The sequence below is a fragment of the Ambystoma mexicanum genome, chromosome 4q (genome assembly GCF_040938575.1).
Source record: "Ambystoma mexicanum isolate Mex_15411 chromosome 4q, UKY_AmexF1_1, whole genome shotgun sequence".
Lineage (NCBI taxonomy): Eukaryota > Metazoa > Chordata > Amphibia > Caudata > Ambystomatidae > Ambystoma > Ambystoma mexicanum.
Window position 1 is genome coordinate 842,984,281 of NC_090928.1, and position 17,293 is coordinate 843,001,573.

General features: G+C 47.6%; 1 protein-coding gene across 2 annotated transcripts in view; it reads right to left on the bottom strand.

Moving 5' to 3' along the window:
• Positions 1–17,293, bottom strand: part of FOXN2 (forkhead box N2) — a 223,044-nt gene that overhangs the window by 84,410 nt on the left and 121,341 nt on the right. For both annotated transcript variants that reach the window (XM_069608411.1, XM_069608412.1), the window contains exon 4: positions 3,509–3,573. In XM_069608411.1, the coding sequence (XP_069464512.1) occupies positions 3,509–3,573 (65 nt within the window). The remainder of the gene's footprint in view (positions 1–3,508; positions 3,574–17,293) is intronic.

A 17,293-nucleotide genomic window follows, 5' to 3' on the forward strand; every position in this document is an offset into this window, starting at 1 on the left:
CTCTGAAGCACTCCCTTGTGCATCCTCTTCTCAAGAAACCCACAGCTGATCCTTCCTGTCCGGCTAACTATCACCCAATTTCTATTACCCGCTTTCTGGGCAAACTCCTTCAAAAGCTAGCCATCTCTCAGCTTACCTTCATTCCGATTCTGTTGGCCGTCTCCATGACCACCAGTCTGGCTTCAGAGCGGCCAGAAGCACAGAAAACTGCTCTCCTGAACATCCATGAAGATCTTCTCTCCAACCTGGACTAACATTCCCTCTGTCCTCATCCTTCATGATCGCTCTTCTGCCTTCGACACAGTCAACCACACCATCCTGCTAAACAGTCTCATTGATAACCTAGGAATCACGGATCAGGCTCTGGCCTAGCTGACCGCTTTCCTCTCTGATAGACCCTGCCAGGTCCAACTGGGGTCCTTCCGATCATCCATCTTCTTCTCTACCTGTGGTGTTCCACAGGGATCTAACCTTTCACCCTGGCTCTTCAACCAATACCTGGCAACTGTCACCCACTGCATTGCCATTTTCTGCTCAAATTTCCAGTACTACGACGACGACACCAAACACATTATCCTGCAGCCCTCGGCCACCTCCTCTCCCTCCCTCCCTCATCTCTGACTGTCTAATTGCCATTCAAGATTGGTGTGCCACCAATGATCTTTGTCTGAATGCCAGCAAGACTAAGATCCTCCTCATCGGCACACCATCACCATCATTTTCCCTCTCTCTCTGGCTGGCCTCCCTTGGCCGTCCTCCTACCCCTACCTGCGAGGCTACGAAACCTTGGGGTCATCTTTCACTCCACACTTTCCTTCTCTGCTCATTTCTCTGAGGTCTCTACAAAATCAAACTTCCTACTGCACCTCCTCAGAGGTACGATGCCTTTCCTCTCACCCCCCCCCCCAGAAACTCACTATCCAAGCTCTAGTTGTCTCTAGGTTGGACTATTGTAATAGCCTCTTTCTAAATCTACCTGCCTCTACTCTTCGCGCTCTGCAACTAATCCAGAACAGGACTGCAAGACTTGTCCTTGGCCTCAAGCCCTGGGATCGTATCTCTCCAGCAGCTCCCAGTGAATGCAAGGATTCAATTCAAAACCCTCTTCATTTTCCACATGGCTTTCTGGGGCCTGGGTCCAAAGTACCTTCAGCTATCCCTCTGCAAACACCTCTCCTCTCGAGCCCTTCGCTCCTCTACCTCCAACTCCCTTCCGGGTCAATCGTTTTTCAAAGAAACGAGCTGGGGATAGATCTCCATCTTCGGCCTCTCTCTGGAACAGCCTCCCTGCCACTCAAACTTGAGGAGAACCATCTCCAGTTCCAGAAGCACCTCAAGACTTCCTTTGCTTCTGGCTCCTCGCCCTCTCTCCTCTGCAGATCTGCTCTCTCCCGGTACTGTGCACCTGGCCACCCTCTGTCCCCTGGGCCCAGGTACCTGCTCACTCTGCCACCCTCCTGCACTGCCTCCTGGCCACCCCTTGCACTGGGGACTATCTGTACCCATACAGGCCACCCCTCCCCCATTTTCTTCTTTTTCTGCACTTATCAGACTTACCCAGTCTGCTGCCTTAAACGGCTGCACTACCACTGTTTATTGCCTCTATTTTTTGTATTTATTATTTTTTATCTGCTCTCCTCTGCTCTGCACTTTCCAATTGCCCCCTTCCATGCACTTTTCCCTTTCCCATGCACTTGCGCGTTCTCAATGTCACTGGGCCTAGTAAGATCGTTGTGAGTTGTATTGTAATGGCGTTTTCCCCCTTTTCCCCTCCCTTGCCTAGTTGCACTCTGAAACACTTTTGTACGAGTGCGATACAAATAAAATATCACACCATTTGCAGACCTATTGATTGACCTGGATGCCCCACGTAACACTCCAGCATCATGCCAAGTGAATGCTCCGCTCTTCCCCCTTGTCCCTGGTACCGTGCAATTCTGAAGTTCCCCTGAAGCACAGTGCAGCCGCTGCTAAACCTCATCACTGACCCGTCCACTGAAAAACAAGAGGAAAATGTCATCATCCAGTACTTGCAAGCCCTGTGTGCTTGCAGCATGAATCCGTGAATTCTTCCCCCCCCCCCTTCCTCTTGCTAGCCCAGTTCTTAAGCAGCTTTGGTTCTTTGATACTCATATCTCACGCAACAATGCCATAGCGCAATCCCACAGCACTTAGCTATGCCACCTAAGACTTCGCCTCAGACGCTACACTAAAGGACTTGTCAACTAAGACGATGCCACTCACCATTTCTTCAGCGCTTTCACGCCTTCAGACGAGCAGCATGGCTTCCAATAAGACCACTGCTGCACCCCGAAGCCCCCCCTCCCCCATCCGGATGCTCCAGCACCATCTGATGTTCTTAACACACCATTATGCGTTTTTTTGCTTTTTCACTTCTCCCAAAGGACTGCAAATTATCTGTGTCCTCCCATCTCCTTTTTGGCACCACAAAGCTAGCCTGTAATAGTGGGTACCTTACGGCAGGAGGAATCTGGCATTAAGTGGTTCACAAACTAAAATGAGCATTAAGCAATGGTGTGGGAGTCCCTCTCCGTAGAACGAACATGGTTCAATAACCTGTTCAATTGAATTTCTTCCACTCAGAAGGGTCTACAACCACATATCTCACTGCACCCTTCAGATGAGAAATAGCCATTTGCGTATCAGTCTGGTCCCACCCACAAGGGCAGTCCAGCACAAACTGCTAGACAAGTCTCCTCTGAACAAGAGTACAATCAGCAACCCCAGACACGCGATTCGGCATTGTTTGGCCTCCACACTGAGGTGAAGCTGAGCCTCTCTAAGGCGCAGTGACCTTGCATTCAAAAGGGTCAGTGATTTTTGCTATGATACAGAAAAGATTTCAATAGTAACATTTCTAAGAGGATACCAAGATTAATATTTAGCATCAGTTATCATTGCCACCTTGTTCACAAATGCTTTTCAGACGTTCCTCTGAAATCCCATGCTGTAAAATGTTGCAAACTCCATTTTATATCAAAACTCTAATAATGATGCCTCCGGAGTATTACAGATTAAAGGAGATTTGCAATTAGGGCTTAGCTTCACTTTGGTAACTCACTTAAGCTCCAGTGTTATGATCGGTACTTGGGTTTGGGTTTATATTGCACAATGTCTGCCATATTCAGGGGCTCTTGGAGATTTAGGTTCTGCAAGTGAAGGCAGTGGAATAGAGGTCGTTAGGAGTAAAGGGAGCAAGGCGAGTTTGCTTTATTTTAATGTTTCAACGTTGGGTGTTCAGATCTGAATTCTGACCCTATGAAGTACATGTTTCAGCTATTTTACTAGCCCTGCGCAGTGATGAAGATGACCAGTGAGTTTGGAATTTACCCCGGGAAAGGTTGACATCTTGGCCTAGGGAGTGGCATCCGTAAGGAGACGAAAGATCCATAAAACACCAAAATGTAGAGTATCATTCATTTTCACCCTTTTTTTTTTAATCAAACATGCTATACTACCGTGAATAAAAAACAACTCTTGAACGTACCTTTCAAAGACCGATTGTGATTCTGCTTAATTACCGAGGTTAAGTAGCAAGGAGGCGAAGACCCTCTGAATAGAGCAAACAAAAACAATGAAAAACATGTCAATGAAGGTCAAAATGGTCCGTTAATCCAGTAAGATATACTGTAACTTCTACCACTTCAATGTTTATTTAACAAAAACATTTAACAATGCACCAGATACAGGGAATAAGCACGGTTACATTATTTTCAGGTCAAGAAATGCATCGAACTTACATTCAAAATAGCTGATCAAGTTTACAATTGGTGTAACGCTGCAAATTGGTTTCAAGTGACATAAGTGGGATGCCTAAACGTTTAAGGACTAGAAACGTAAACATAAATAAGAAAACCAGGTAAAATTATTATGTAGGTTTCTTAATGTCAGAAAGTTCACACACATGGAAAAAATAAAAGGTCAGTAATAACGGCCAAAACACAAATCCATCAATCCACTGTTGGGGTCCGTGGATGGGGAAGGGAGGTGGTGAATTTTTTCCTACCCAAATTGAAGTTTCCGCTGGGAAATAAAAATGAATAATTTGGGAAGTATCATGTCCACATACAGAAGCAAATGTTCTCTTTGCATTGCATTGATGAGGTAGTTACTATAGATTTTGCCTACAGAAAGTGTGATGCAGGAACTCAAATTATTGTAATCTTAGGGGAGGGGTTGATTTAAACAAAAAACAAACATTTTAGTTGCATCAGTTTAATGTCCGGACAACAACTGTATACACGCAAATCCAAGCTAGCCAACAACTCTTGAGGGGTATCAGGATTCCATTTCATGTTGACAGCAAGACTTTCTTTAAACAAGGCAGCATTGGACTCAGAGCAATCTAATAACTATTATTGCAGAGGTTAATGTATCTGATTCTGTGCCCCTTCAAGAGGAGGGGCTTGGGGGAAAGGGAGCACCGCAGCTGGCACAGCACTTGGAAGGGAGGCTAAAATGCTAATGGAACTTCAGTCGAGAGCAGGTTGCTGTCCTTAAAACAGGGACCAAGAGGATAAACATTAGGCGGCTTCGGGAGAGATGTATACCAGCTGACACTGGTCTTCAGCAGATCCCTAATTTCATCTCTCCAAGCAGCAACTCCAGGAGTTAAGATCTCAGAAAACTGACTGATCAGCCTGAGACGCGAGGACAGATAAGGAGGTCCACAATTCCAAGGTTGTTCCAGTAGAGTGGATGGGCCTTTAACTTTTCCCGTTACATCCTAACGAACAGTGAACAGACACTGGAAAACTTCAAACATGACTCTAGGGTGCTTAACCCATGGACCTTTTTACTGGGTCCCCTAGAGGTTGAGAGTTCTGAACCAAGAATACCCATTTAAGTACTTACCTGTGATTTTATATCCATAAATCATACCTTTTATTTCTGCAAAGGTAAATGTACTTGAAACACTAAGTGCGTGTGGTAACAATGTGTAAATTGTTCCATGAAATATCAGGAAGCCAACAATTACTGAAATGTTAATCGAATCTTGGTAGGTTTTTCCAACGTTTTTTGTAGTTCCATCCTCTTTGTGGCATTAATTATTCTTGGTCAGTGGGAAACAATACCTGTTATAAAGGCCCTAGGATGTCTAAATTAATGCAAGTGTATTTTAGGCGAAGGAACTGTAAAATACATTTTTTCATCTGGGAAAAATTACATTTCCTTTCTTTTAATCCCATACCCTGCTATATGTGCTAGGTGCTGACCACCAGGTCTAGGTCCTTTTACATGTACTAGGGTCTTTAGGACAACGTACTTAGTTAGTGCCTACCTGCTTGCTAGGAGTCTATCGTTTCCTGGTTCTCCATACCCCCTTGTTATTTTATGCTGGATGCTCACCTCAAGGGCCCACATAGACATTGAGGTTGTGAGAATCCTTGTATAGGCATTAATGTTTTTATAAATACTTGGTATTTGTTTTCCACTGTATTATGTTCTTAAATACTTATTTGACCTGCGTTTACATGAGTGACTATTATTAAAGTATAAATCTTTCAGTATATTACTGTGGTGCATTTTCTAGATGTGTGTATGGACTAAGTGTAACTGTCTACCTACTACCCCTTCAAGAAAGTTACGCCTTGTTGCTGCAACCATGCTAACCAAGTTTAAGAGGGTTGGCCTTCATTGCTTGTCAGGTTTTTAGCATTCCCCTAGGGTTAGTTGTTGTAGCATCAGAGGGTGGTACAAAACTGCCTTAACAAAGTTCACACTTAAAACAGCACATGCATGGATATTCTATTACAGATAAACACATTGGACATTCTGCTACGATCATTGAACTATGGCAACTTTGGGTGAAATATCTTATTTGTGCCTCTTGGGATTAGTAGCACTGCCTTTTAGGGAGAATTTCCAGTTTCTGTGCTTATTCCCTTTAACCCGAGAGGCCCCAGGCTGGATCTGGACTTTTTTGATTTTAATGTCCAGAGTGAGTGGAGCTTTTGCCACTCACTCATTCCTACCCCTACCCCCCGACACCCCCTCCCAGTGGAATTTATTTTTACTATCATATGGAGTCTGGTAACCTCCATATGTTTAATACAGGCATCTGCTTTTTGATGTGCGATACCGGGACACTTGTGGGAACGCAAGAAGCTAGGATATCTGTTGGCGACGTGTTTCGGTGAGTGGACATAGGGAAATGTCTCTCAATATCCGTGGGAATCCACAGAGGTCTGCCTTGCGCAAACTGCCCCAGTTTTTACTAGCCACAATCCCCAACAAAGTGTGATATTTGGTGGGGAAAAAAACACAATGTTCACTTTGTCTGGGGTTCTGGGTAATAAATTCTGGCCCGCTTCGCGCAAGTCAGACCTCTGCGCATTCACACGGGTGTCCTTTTTTGGGAAATGCCTGGGGTTCCCTGTTTTCCTTGCTGGCTTCGACACCCTAGGCCCAAATCTGTAGGTTGCCCACATGAACAAATTGTGCTGTGGCAAAAGGCTTGGGGTTACCAGCGGGTTACCCTTTTCCTTTTACGCCCCCGATAGGTGCACCCACACATGAGGTACCGTTTTCATCCGGACACGTGTGGGGACGCCGGAAGGTAGGCCACGTGTTGTTGGTGGTGTGTTTCGGTGAGTGGACACAGGGAAATGCCTTTGAAATTGGCTGGAAATGAAGACAATTCTCAGACATTTCGCTCTGTGCCAAAAGTCGAATAAACTTTGTGGGCTGATTCAGAGCCATGCGTCATTTTCAATTCAAAACAAAAGCACACTAGAAATACAATGTAAAATGCCTCCAATTGAGGCAATGGCAAACTGAGCCACTATCTTCAGAAGCAAGCATATAGTTAATAGAAGGCTAGTAACGAAACCATCATCCAGAGGAGACCGATAATTATTGCGATAAATGTGAAGGGTACAAAGCATGTACTACACAGCCAGCAAAAACAAAAAATGGCAGAAGCATTCACTTGGTATAAAAAAATATTTTTGCAGTTTCCATGGGGGATATGATATATGATATTTTATTTATATAGCGCCTATATACAATGTGTTTCAAAGCGCTTCAAGGCAAGGGAGGGAACATGGTAAAATACAATGACATTCTTACAAGCCATGAACAGTTAGGATGTAAAATTAACTATCGTACTCGGCCTGATAACATTTCAGATAGTGCAAGAGCTAAGACATAGATAAGGAAGGGAGGGGGAGAGTGGGAAGGAAATGGAAACAGACAGGTGACTATCATACTAGGCCAGGCGACATTTCTGGTAGAGCCAGAGAAAAACAAAAAGTGAGGGAGAGGGGTGCAGAAAGGCAGGGGAGGAACAAAACAATTGACTATCGTACTAGGCCTGACTATATTTCAGATAGTGCTGTGGGGAGAAGGGGGGGGGGAGAGGGAGGGACAGACAAGGTTGCTGTCATACTAGGGGAGAGGGGAGTATGGGCATTGTGGAAGAAGTGCCTGCCTTTTTATCCCTTGAATGAATGTAAAGTAGGAGTTAAGTAGGAGCAGTCCTGCAGTCTGTCCACGGTGTTGCTGCGGTGGGAGGAGAAACAGACTGATACTGCCATACTTCCGCAGAGTGGAACGCAGAGTAGGAGCAGTCCTGCAGTCATGCCAGGCAGGCCTGACAAGACTGCACTTGCAAACTCTAAACTCTGTGCATGAAAAGGAGGAAAGCTGTTGCTTGAGGAGCTTCCGTCCCCGTTTGAGGACGGAGGGTCCGCAGCCTACAGTCCTCAAATCTGTCATTGCTAGAAAAGGAGCAGAAACCGCTGATCCCTAAACATGACCTGCTTTCCCCCCCAAGTTCCACACTTATCGTAAATCTACCCATGTCAACCAACTGCTCAACCCTTAATTATTCTCCAGTGTCAACACCGACATTAGGCGCTCAAGAGGCCTTTCACCCGACCTTGGTCTCGGGGAGCGTCAATATGGAACCTGAGAGGCCACATCCTCTGCGCCAACCCCTCATGAGTGACTCGGCTTCACTTACCTTGGGAGACGCCAGTGTCGAGAAGCAGCTGGACCTCATGGCGGGCGCCGCGGGGCTGGCGGTTGTTGCGGCCGCGACTCATGCGGATGGCGGTGTTGCGCCCTCGAGACAGGACCAGCGTGAAGGGGGAGACCTGGTGGCTTTTGTGGATCGAAGGAGAGAGGGGGGAGTCCTGCGGCGAAGAGGTGGCTGCTGATGAGATCGCGGAGGACCAGGCGAGGGAGCAGCCACCATCGCCAACTCCTCTCCTCGTCAACAAAGAGGCAAACATGAGGGGTATTAAAACTGAGGACTTACTTATTGTAGACCACAATCAGAGACACCGAAAATCCATAGCTCATCTCTACCTTGCCTCAAAACTAGCCCATTCTCTACTAAGAGTAAACAAAATCCTTGTTGAGAATATTAATGTTAAAGGATATTTGTACCGCGCACTATACCCACCGGAGTGGTCCCCTGGTGCTCTGAAAGAGGGAGGTGGGTGAGTTAGTGGGAATAAGCTGGAAAAGTGCAAGATAGCAGTGAGGTGCTGTTGGCAGCCTCATCCCGGTGGGTTCGTTGGCTGGGCGTGGGGTGTTTGACGGTCGGTAGTCGTTGTGTGCTGTTGTGCCAGTCTATGTACGGTTTGTTTTGTTGTTGCAGTGTAGTGAAGTTTGTGCGGATTGCTGTGTTTTAGGCTTGTGGTTGTGTTTGGGAGGTGTATGCAGAGGGGTGAAATTGTTAGTGGATTGGTTAGTTGGCATTGCTGTCCTAGCAATTATGTCTAGGTGTAATGCTGGTCATCGTTCACTATTCCTTCGGAGTGTGGCGCTTGCTAATTTCAATAATCCGTCTACACATGAGGCAGGCCAGTAATCGCGACTCCATTCAAGTGTTGCACTTGTCATCACTCACAGTTCCATCCAAGTGCGGCACATGCTAACATTCACATTTCCTTCAAGATGCGACGCAGGCTAAGGTTAAGAATTCCATCTAAGTATGGCACATGCTAACATTCACAATGCTGTCTAGATGCAACGCAGGCTAAGGTTAAGAATTCCATCCAAGTGTGGCATATGCTAACATTGGCTAGTATGTTAGTGCATCATGCACTGCAACATTAACAGTCCAGCCAAGAACGGATTTAGGTTGCTGGTCACAAATCTCTAAGAATGCATGGTGTAATTCTATGGCAGTCTACGTTATGGAGAGGTAAGGTAGAGTGGCGAGGGCTTTCTGGAGTAGAGTAATTGCTCTACGACCCACCCATGCCACACTTTGTTTTGTTGGTGTCTGTTGGCTGCTAGCTTCCTTTGCTTCCCCTGCGGACACCTGTAGACACATCTAGGAGCCGCCAATGTAGGAGCCGCCCATAGCCACAGGGGCTGCCGTGCAGAGGGCTACCCAGGTCTGGTCCAGGATAGGGAGGGGTTGGCCAATGGAGGCCTGTGGGAGGGCTCTGGGGGAGGGACAAGGCAGGTGAAGCTGCTGCTGGTGTTCCCAGGCAGCAGGGTCGCGTTGGGGGAGAAGCAGCCCTATGATGCTGCTTTGGAGGGGCAGGGGGCACCAGAAAGTAAAGCGCTTACCTGGAGGCCCGAATGGGATACAACATTACCGAATCTTCTAGATCAGCGGGGTATAGACTCGAGAGCAAGAGGCCACAAGTTGACGCGTCTGGAGAAGGACCAGTAAACAGGGATCATCGCGCCTATCGATCGGGAGAAATCTGCAAGCCTGTGGTAAAAGAACATCGCCCAGCAGAAAGACGACAGATCGTAGAAGTTGTGAAGAAGCAGAGCCCTCGACAAGATCAACTTAAACATACAAAAGAAAACAACACGAGGCACCTAAATCTCGCCAGCTCAGCTGGAGGAGACCTTAGGCAGTACAATCATGCCAGCAGAAACACTACGATATCGAGAACCATCACGAAGTTGGTGCCAGAAGACAAGTCGAGGTCTGAGCCAATGACCAAGATGTCTCAGAGCATATGGTCTTGGTTACCAAAAGCCCTTATGAGAGAGTCAAAAAAATAGCAACGCAAGGACCATGAGCCCAGGGTAAGCTCCATCTGTTCGGACACAACATCTAGGCCCCACGTTCGGCTGGGCTCATGGAATACCAGGGGCCACTCGCACCGGACGGTACAAGGAGAAATAAAGCGGACTACGATATATTGTGTTTACAGGAGACCTGGCTCACACAAGCCCCGACTTTAGAGGGCTATGAAATTGCCTCATCACCAGCAAAAAAGGGGCGGCCATCTTCCAGCATTTTGACAGCTTGCAGACAAGGAAGTGGCTTCTCATTTGTAGCAACGCTTATCAGTAATCCTTCCCTTCTTATGGTCAAAGACACATGGTCCAGCTGTGACGCGAAGGATGAAAAAGGAAACTCCTCAGCATTCATCATAGCAAACACCTACTGGAACCCAGTGGTGATTAGCGACTCCTTATCTGGAAATGCTGGAAGCGGCCATCGATTAAGCTTTAGCAGTTCATCTAGCCCCCCTACATCCTGATATGCAGTGATATTAACGCAACGTGCCAACCAGCTTCTAATACTCAAAATCTACATGGCACGTCAAGTCCAGCGGCTCGAAGAGGAGTTGAAAGGCTAAAGTTGATGAAATCTCGCGACATGCACAACTTAGACTTGGTGTTTCCAGACTCTAAGCATTTGCCAACATGGAAGCGGGACACTGCAAGCGCTACAATAGATTACATACATCTTTGCATCCCTGACGCTACTCTAGGTGATGACATCATTTGAATAGGTACATTAGCAAGTGACCATAACCTCCTTTCAACGACTTGGCCAACAAAATCGCCTTCAAACGCTAACTCCGATTTCCAACTGAGCATTAACAATCAGCGCTCAAGATTAAACTTGTCTGTTTCAGCAATAAGAGATCTCATGTCGAAGCACCAAATACAGGCCTACGTCGAATCAGAAAAACAGATCGACTACTTGCCGCTATTGACGACGAACAAGCATAGAGTTCACAAAAAGGGCTCCCTGAGTACTAAAAGCCACGTGTATGACAAAAAGAAAGGAGATGAGAAAACTGAAACGACAAGCAAAACTGTTGGGGACTCCATCTGCAATCAAGGCTGCAACTGAAGGGTGTCTCCTATACAAAGCCTGGGTCCTTAACTATCGCTTGACCTTATACCACAGGATGCAGAGAACTTTTTTTTTTAAACATTTTTATTAAATTCCAACCAAACAATACAAACCAAACAGACCATGCCTATATCAACAGATCCATTCTACATAGTTTACTTTGAGTCACTGCTTCCCCTATCCCACCCCCCATTTCGAGCCTATCACTTTACACATTCCGTATCTGCATCCTGCGGCAGGGTCTCTCCTTCCCTGGGTTCATCTGGGTCTCGGATTGACCCAAACAGTTCTGCTATCAATTTCCAGGCCATCAGGGACTCTGTCTCCTCCTCCCCCCCCGGCGCTGCTCGCTTCTTGCCATACCATGGTTTCTGCCTCTGCCCATTTCTGCAAATCTTTCCACCACACCTCCACTCCCGGTCTATGGCATGTCTTCCATGCCATGGAGATTCTTCTCTTTGCAAGCACATATGCCAGATCCTTCAGTTTGCTCACATGCTTTAGCTTCTGTGATCTTGGGAACCCCCCAACCCCCCAACAGACAAGCCCACACAGTATCCACTACAATCTTGACCCCTTTCTCTGCCAGTTTCCGCTCCACGTCGCTCCAAAAGCGTTCAATGACCGGGCATGACCAGAACATATGCACCATGCCTGCGTTTTCCTCATCACACTTAGGGCATGCCTGCCGTCCTACATTCACAAACCTTGATATCCTTTGGGGTGTCATGTATGCCCTGTGCGTGATATACAGTTGTATCTGTTTCAATCTCGCATTTCTAGATACCTTCTTGTGATACCTCTGAGCCCATTCCCACATCCCATCCTCCATCGGGGCTCCTACTTCCGCTTCCCAATCTAGTCTCAACTGCGTGACCTCCTTCCCCACTTTAATCATCAACATCTCATAATCTGGATATCTCATGTCCCCCTTCCGCTATGTTGTAGATCAGATCTATGGTGGCATCTGGTTCTTCCTCCAACAGAGTTTCGGGCCATATTTTCTGAACTATCTGCACCATTCTATGATATGTAATATACTGGCCCGCATGCAACCCAGTCTCATCCCGCAGCCCTTCAAAGGTATTAATAGAACCCTCTGCCAAATATCTCCCATTGTTGCTAGCCCAACCGGTTCCCAGTGGCTTCTAAGTATCTTCCTAAGCTGTTCATCCGCTCCGGTCAATGCAACCAGTGGTACCTGCGGGGAGCATGGAGATGGGTTCTCCATCTGACATGCTCTGCGCCACACTTTCCATCCCAGTAACATCATCGTGGGGCGCCCTTTAATTTCTGCCTTGGGTACCCACATCTCTTTCAAGTAAAAGGGTGTGCAATCTTGTCTGAACAGCCTGGATTCAGAGGAGTCTTCATCCGAGAGCCATTTGGCAACATACTGCAGTTGGCTCGCCACATAATAAACCTCATAGTTGGGCAATTTTATTCCCCCTTTTTCATAGAAATTCTGTAGCTTCAATAGTGCCACTCTGTTCCGCGTGCCGTGCCACTCTGTTCCGCGTGCCATGCCACAGGAAATCCCTACACATACCGTTCAGTTTGATGAAGAACTTCTTAGGTATCAGATATGGTATGTTCCCAAAGTAGTGCAGGAGCCTAGGCAAGACCACCATCTTGAGCATTGCTCCCCGCCCCATCATTGCTAAGTGCAACCTCACCCAAATAAAACGCATGCAATTTTCGTAATGGCTACCTCTGTGTTGCACCTATGCTCTTCTTCTGCTGTGTGGTATATGTCTATCCCTAAGTACCGAAATGTTCTGACCGCCCATGGCACCCGCAATACGGGTAACCGCTCCACTGGGATCCCCATGTACCCACCTAATGGGAACATGCTCAACTTCTGGGGGTTCACTGCTATGCCAGAGAACCCCGCATATCTGTCCATTACCTCTAGAATATATTGGAGATTTTCCTCCGGGTGCCTCAAATACAGCAACATATCATCTGCGTATAGGGCGATCAGATGCCGTTCCCCTTTCACCTCAATGCCTACGGTCTCATATTGTTGTCTCAGATTTATTGCTAGAGGTTCCAGGGCCAGTATGTAGAGCATTGGAGACCACGGACAACCTTGTCTGGTGCCCCTGCTAAGCTGTCACCTTTCAGATATCACCGATCCTGTCTTAACTCTAGCCAGCGGCTCTCTACAATATTTTCGCCCACCGTACATATCCAGGTCGCAACCCATAACCTTCCAGGGTCGCCATCAACCATGGCCATTTGACCGAATCGAAGGCCTTTATTGCGTCCAAGGACACGATTGCCATTTCACCTGCATTTATGCTTCCACTCTCAATTAGTTGGAGTCGTTTGTGATTGTTAGAGATATTCCTATTTGGGAAATAACCCGTCTGATCAGGGTGTATTAATTTGTCAATAACCTTCTTTAATCTGTTTGCCAAGACAGCCGTCAACATCTTGCTGTCTTGGTTTAGCATTGACAAGGGACGATATGAGCTGCAGCTGTGCCCAGGCTTGTTAAGTTTGGGAAGAGGTATTATAATCGCTTCTCTCAGTGATTCTGACAAACGCCCCGTCTCAAAAGCTTCATTAAACATTTCTAACAGCGGGGGGAGAACCTCTTCCATGTATGCTTTATAAAATTTGCTTGGGAGTCCATCCGCCCCTGGAGTCTTGCTAGTAGGCAACTGTCTCACCAACTCCCCCAGTTCTTCTAGGGTAATTGGTGCATCTAACTCCTTTTTCTTCCTCACTTATCTTGAGCAACCCTAGATCCTCCAATGTTTCTATTATCATGGCACGACTGCTCTTGTCATCGTCTCCATATAATAGCTTATAATAGTCTGCAAACTCTTGGTTAACTCCCTCTTGGGTGTCCGCTATACTACAGTCTTCTCTCATTATGGTCTTGATCGTGACTCTGGGGGTTTCGCTCTTACATAACCACGCCAAGAGCCGTTCTAGTTTATCCCCGCCTGCGTGCTGTCTACATATTTTTTATAATTGAGATTACACAGTCTATCCCAGTGCTCCGCACATTTCTGCTGTAGCATAAGTATCAGTTCTAATTTCTCTTTAGTGCCATCCTCATCCCTTAAAGCCTCTTCCAGTTTCTCCTCCGTTTCCCGTAGGTCAGCTAAATCCCACCTTGTAATCCTTTAGATTTTGCTATGGCTACCCCTCTCATCACGACTTTAAAGGTCTCCCACAGTGTTTCTGCCGAATCCACACTCCCAGTATTCGTCTTGAAAAAGTTAACTATCTCCTCCCTTATGTCCTCCCTAAAAAAGGGGTCTCTCAGCGCCTCCGCTCGCAGGCGCCATGACGGTATCCTCGCTCTCGGGGGGCAATATTGCCATCCGAGAATCAGGGGCGAATGGTGGGAAAGAACCTTTGCTTTATAATCTATATGTTTTATCTCCGCTAGCACTTCAGGTGTAGTAAAGACGTAATCCAACCTCGTGTGTAACTGCTGCGGGGCAGCATAATGCTAATACTGCCTCTCATGCGGGTGTCTCATTCTCCATGCGTCCTCTAAACCAAAGTCCCTCAACAGTGTCCGCAGCGCTTTGGCAGCAGGAGCGGGTCTGTTCATCTTCCCATCCGATCTATCCACCCTTGGGTCGAATACGCAATTAAAGTCCCCTCCCCAAATCACAGCACTCCGCACACACTTACTGAGATTAGTACACAATGCTCTAATGTACGCCGCTGTGTTCTGGTTCGGGGCATACGTATTTACTATGCTTATCTCTCTATTCTCTACCAGTCCCCTCAATATAACCATCCTCCCATCTGCGTCAGCCACCTCTTGCAGCCGCTGGAATGGGACATGTGGCGCCACCCAAATAAGCACTCCCCTGGCATAGGCAGAATATGAGGAGCTCACCATCACCCCCTTCCACTTCCTAGCAATCTTATCCATTTTTTCCCTTGTCAGGTGAGTCTCTTGTAGCAATGTAATGTCTATATTTTGCCTGCGCGGGTACAACATGACCTTATTTCTCTTTAAGTAACTGTTTAGACCCCTTACATTCCATGTTACTATTTTAAGGTCCCCCATGGCTTCTCCAAGTTCCATTCCACCTCCCACAGGTGCAGCCGAGATCTAAATTCCATTTCCTTCTGCATAGGCTCGTTCCCCGGTTTAAACTCCCCTCAACCAAAAACACACCAAACTCCCCGTTCCCCTCGCCTCCCACCTCCCATCCCACCCCCCCCTCCAACATACCCTCCCTTCCCATCCCCAACATTGCCCCCCCCCCTCAACTGTTGCCCAGCTCCATCCCTGGATCTCAGGCACCCCCGCATCTAGCTCTTCCTGGCAATAGCCTGTACTCGAAGCTCAACACGGTGAGGTCGCCCTAATGGCTAGCCTGCAACTACTACTACCAGGGGGTAGGGTGCCATCGTCCTACCACTCCTGTTTTGCTTTAATTCAACCACGCATTGCTGCTTAATTCACTTATATATTCAATCTTCTATATTCCAGTCCTTTAAATTAAACAAAGTCATGGGCATCCTACCAAACGTCAGCACTACTCGCCCAAGCCCCTTTAGTTTATCACCATCATAGTCTCTGCTTGGGTACCCGCTCTACAGCATCCCAATATGCATATAATATCCCAGTCACTTATGCTCCTTGTGCGTCTTCTCCGCATCTCGTTCCGGGCAACCCTGTAGATCCAGCCACACCGCCACTTCCTCCGGGGTGTCAAAAAAAGAAAATTCTACTTTTGTGCAGCACTTTCAGTTTCGCAGGGTACAGGAGCATGTACTTAATTCCGGCCATGCGCAATCTCCTCTTGATTGCCACATAGCTATATCGTTGCCTCTGGACTAGCATTGTGTAGTCAAGATACGCTGTGATGGTGCTCGAGACCCTTTCGATCGTTGCCCCTTTGCGAAAATACTCCAGAATCTTCTTGCGATCTTTATAGTTCAGTATCTTGGCAATTATCGCACGAGAAGGGGCCCCGGCTTCGGTTTCCTCATGAGGGCTCTATGTGCTCGCTCCACCGCGAATCCCTGCGAATGTTTTTCAGCTCCAATTTCCTGCAAGATCAAGTTCTCCATATAGTCCTTAGGGTCTTGGCCTTCCTCCCTCTCCGGCAGTCCGACCACACGGATATTGTTCCTTCGTGCACTCCCTTCCGCTTCCTCGGCGCGGTTCTCCAGGTTGGCCACCTGTTGCTTCAGTATATGCACCTCTTTTGTATTACTGGTGCTAGTGTCTGTGTTGGTTTTCACCGCACTTTCCAAGCGGCTCGTTCTCTCTGCCAGCGTTCTGACATCTTGCCGCAGTAGGGTGATTTCTATGCCTACGGCGTCTATTTTAGCCTCCAAGGAGGTTCGCAGATTCCGCCATCGCTATCCCCCATGAGTCTCTCAGCTCCGCGATAGCTGCTAGTATGTGGTGGTTTCCAGCCGCTGAGGCGCCCTCCGCCGGTGCTGTTGCGCCACTGTGCGCTGTCGCCGCAGGAGACTGCTGCGTCTTGGCAAATGCTTCCATCGTAGACTGTTTTTGCTCTTGCTGACGGTTCCTCTCCCCCCGCCATCTTGCAACTTCCGTTATGTATCCAAGGGTACCCGGTCTATGGCGTATCAATCTTGCCTCTATGTCGTGGTGCGCCTCCAACGCATCACTCCAGGCCCAGGGCCCTAGTCCTTGAGAAGCCCCTGTTTAGGTTTGTATTTTGCAAGTATCCAGGAGGCGCCAGCCCATGAACTGCACTCGCTATAGTAACAGCAGCATACCTCTACATCCACTTTTCTTGGTAGCGCCTGGATGCGCACCCGCCTCCTTATGCAGGTTATGGGTGCTTTATCTGCCTCCTGTGGTGATATGGTTCCCAGGCCCCCCCTCACCGGTAAAGGTAGGCGTCCAGCGCACTTCAGGCGCCAAAGTGTCTCAGCTTCTCATAGGGACTCAACACCCTATTATCATTGCATTAGAGCTGCATGCAAGGTACGGCTTTAAGTTGCACTGCTCACCAGCAGCTCACATGTCCGAGCTCGACTTTGCTTCGGATGGTTCCACCACAGCAGCGATTTGTGGCTTGGGTGGTCTTCCACCACAGCGCCTGCTGTGTCACCGGCCCACCCGCCAGACACCTTCATACAGTACATGCAACCGCCCTGCGGCTGCTCAGAATGAGTCAGTCGTGGTACCACCCAGGCACCCTCCTGTTATTTAATATGCTATACAGTAGTCCTGCG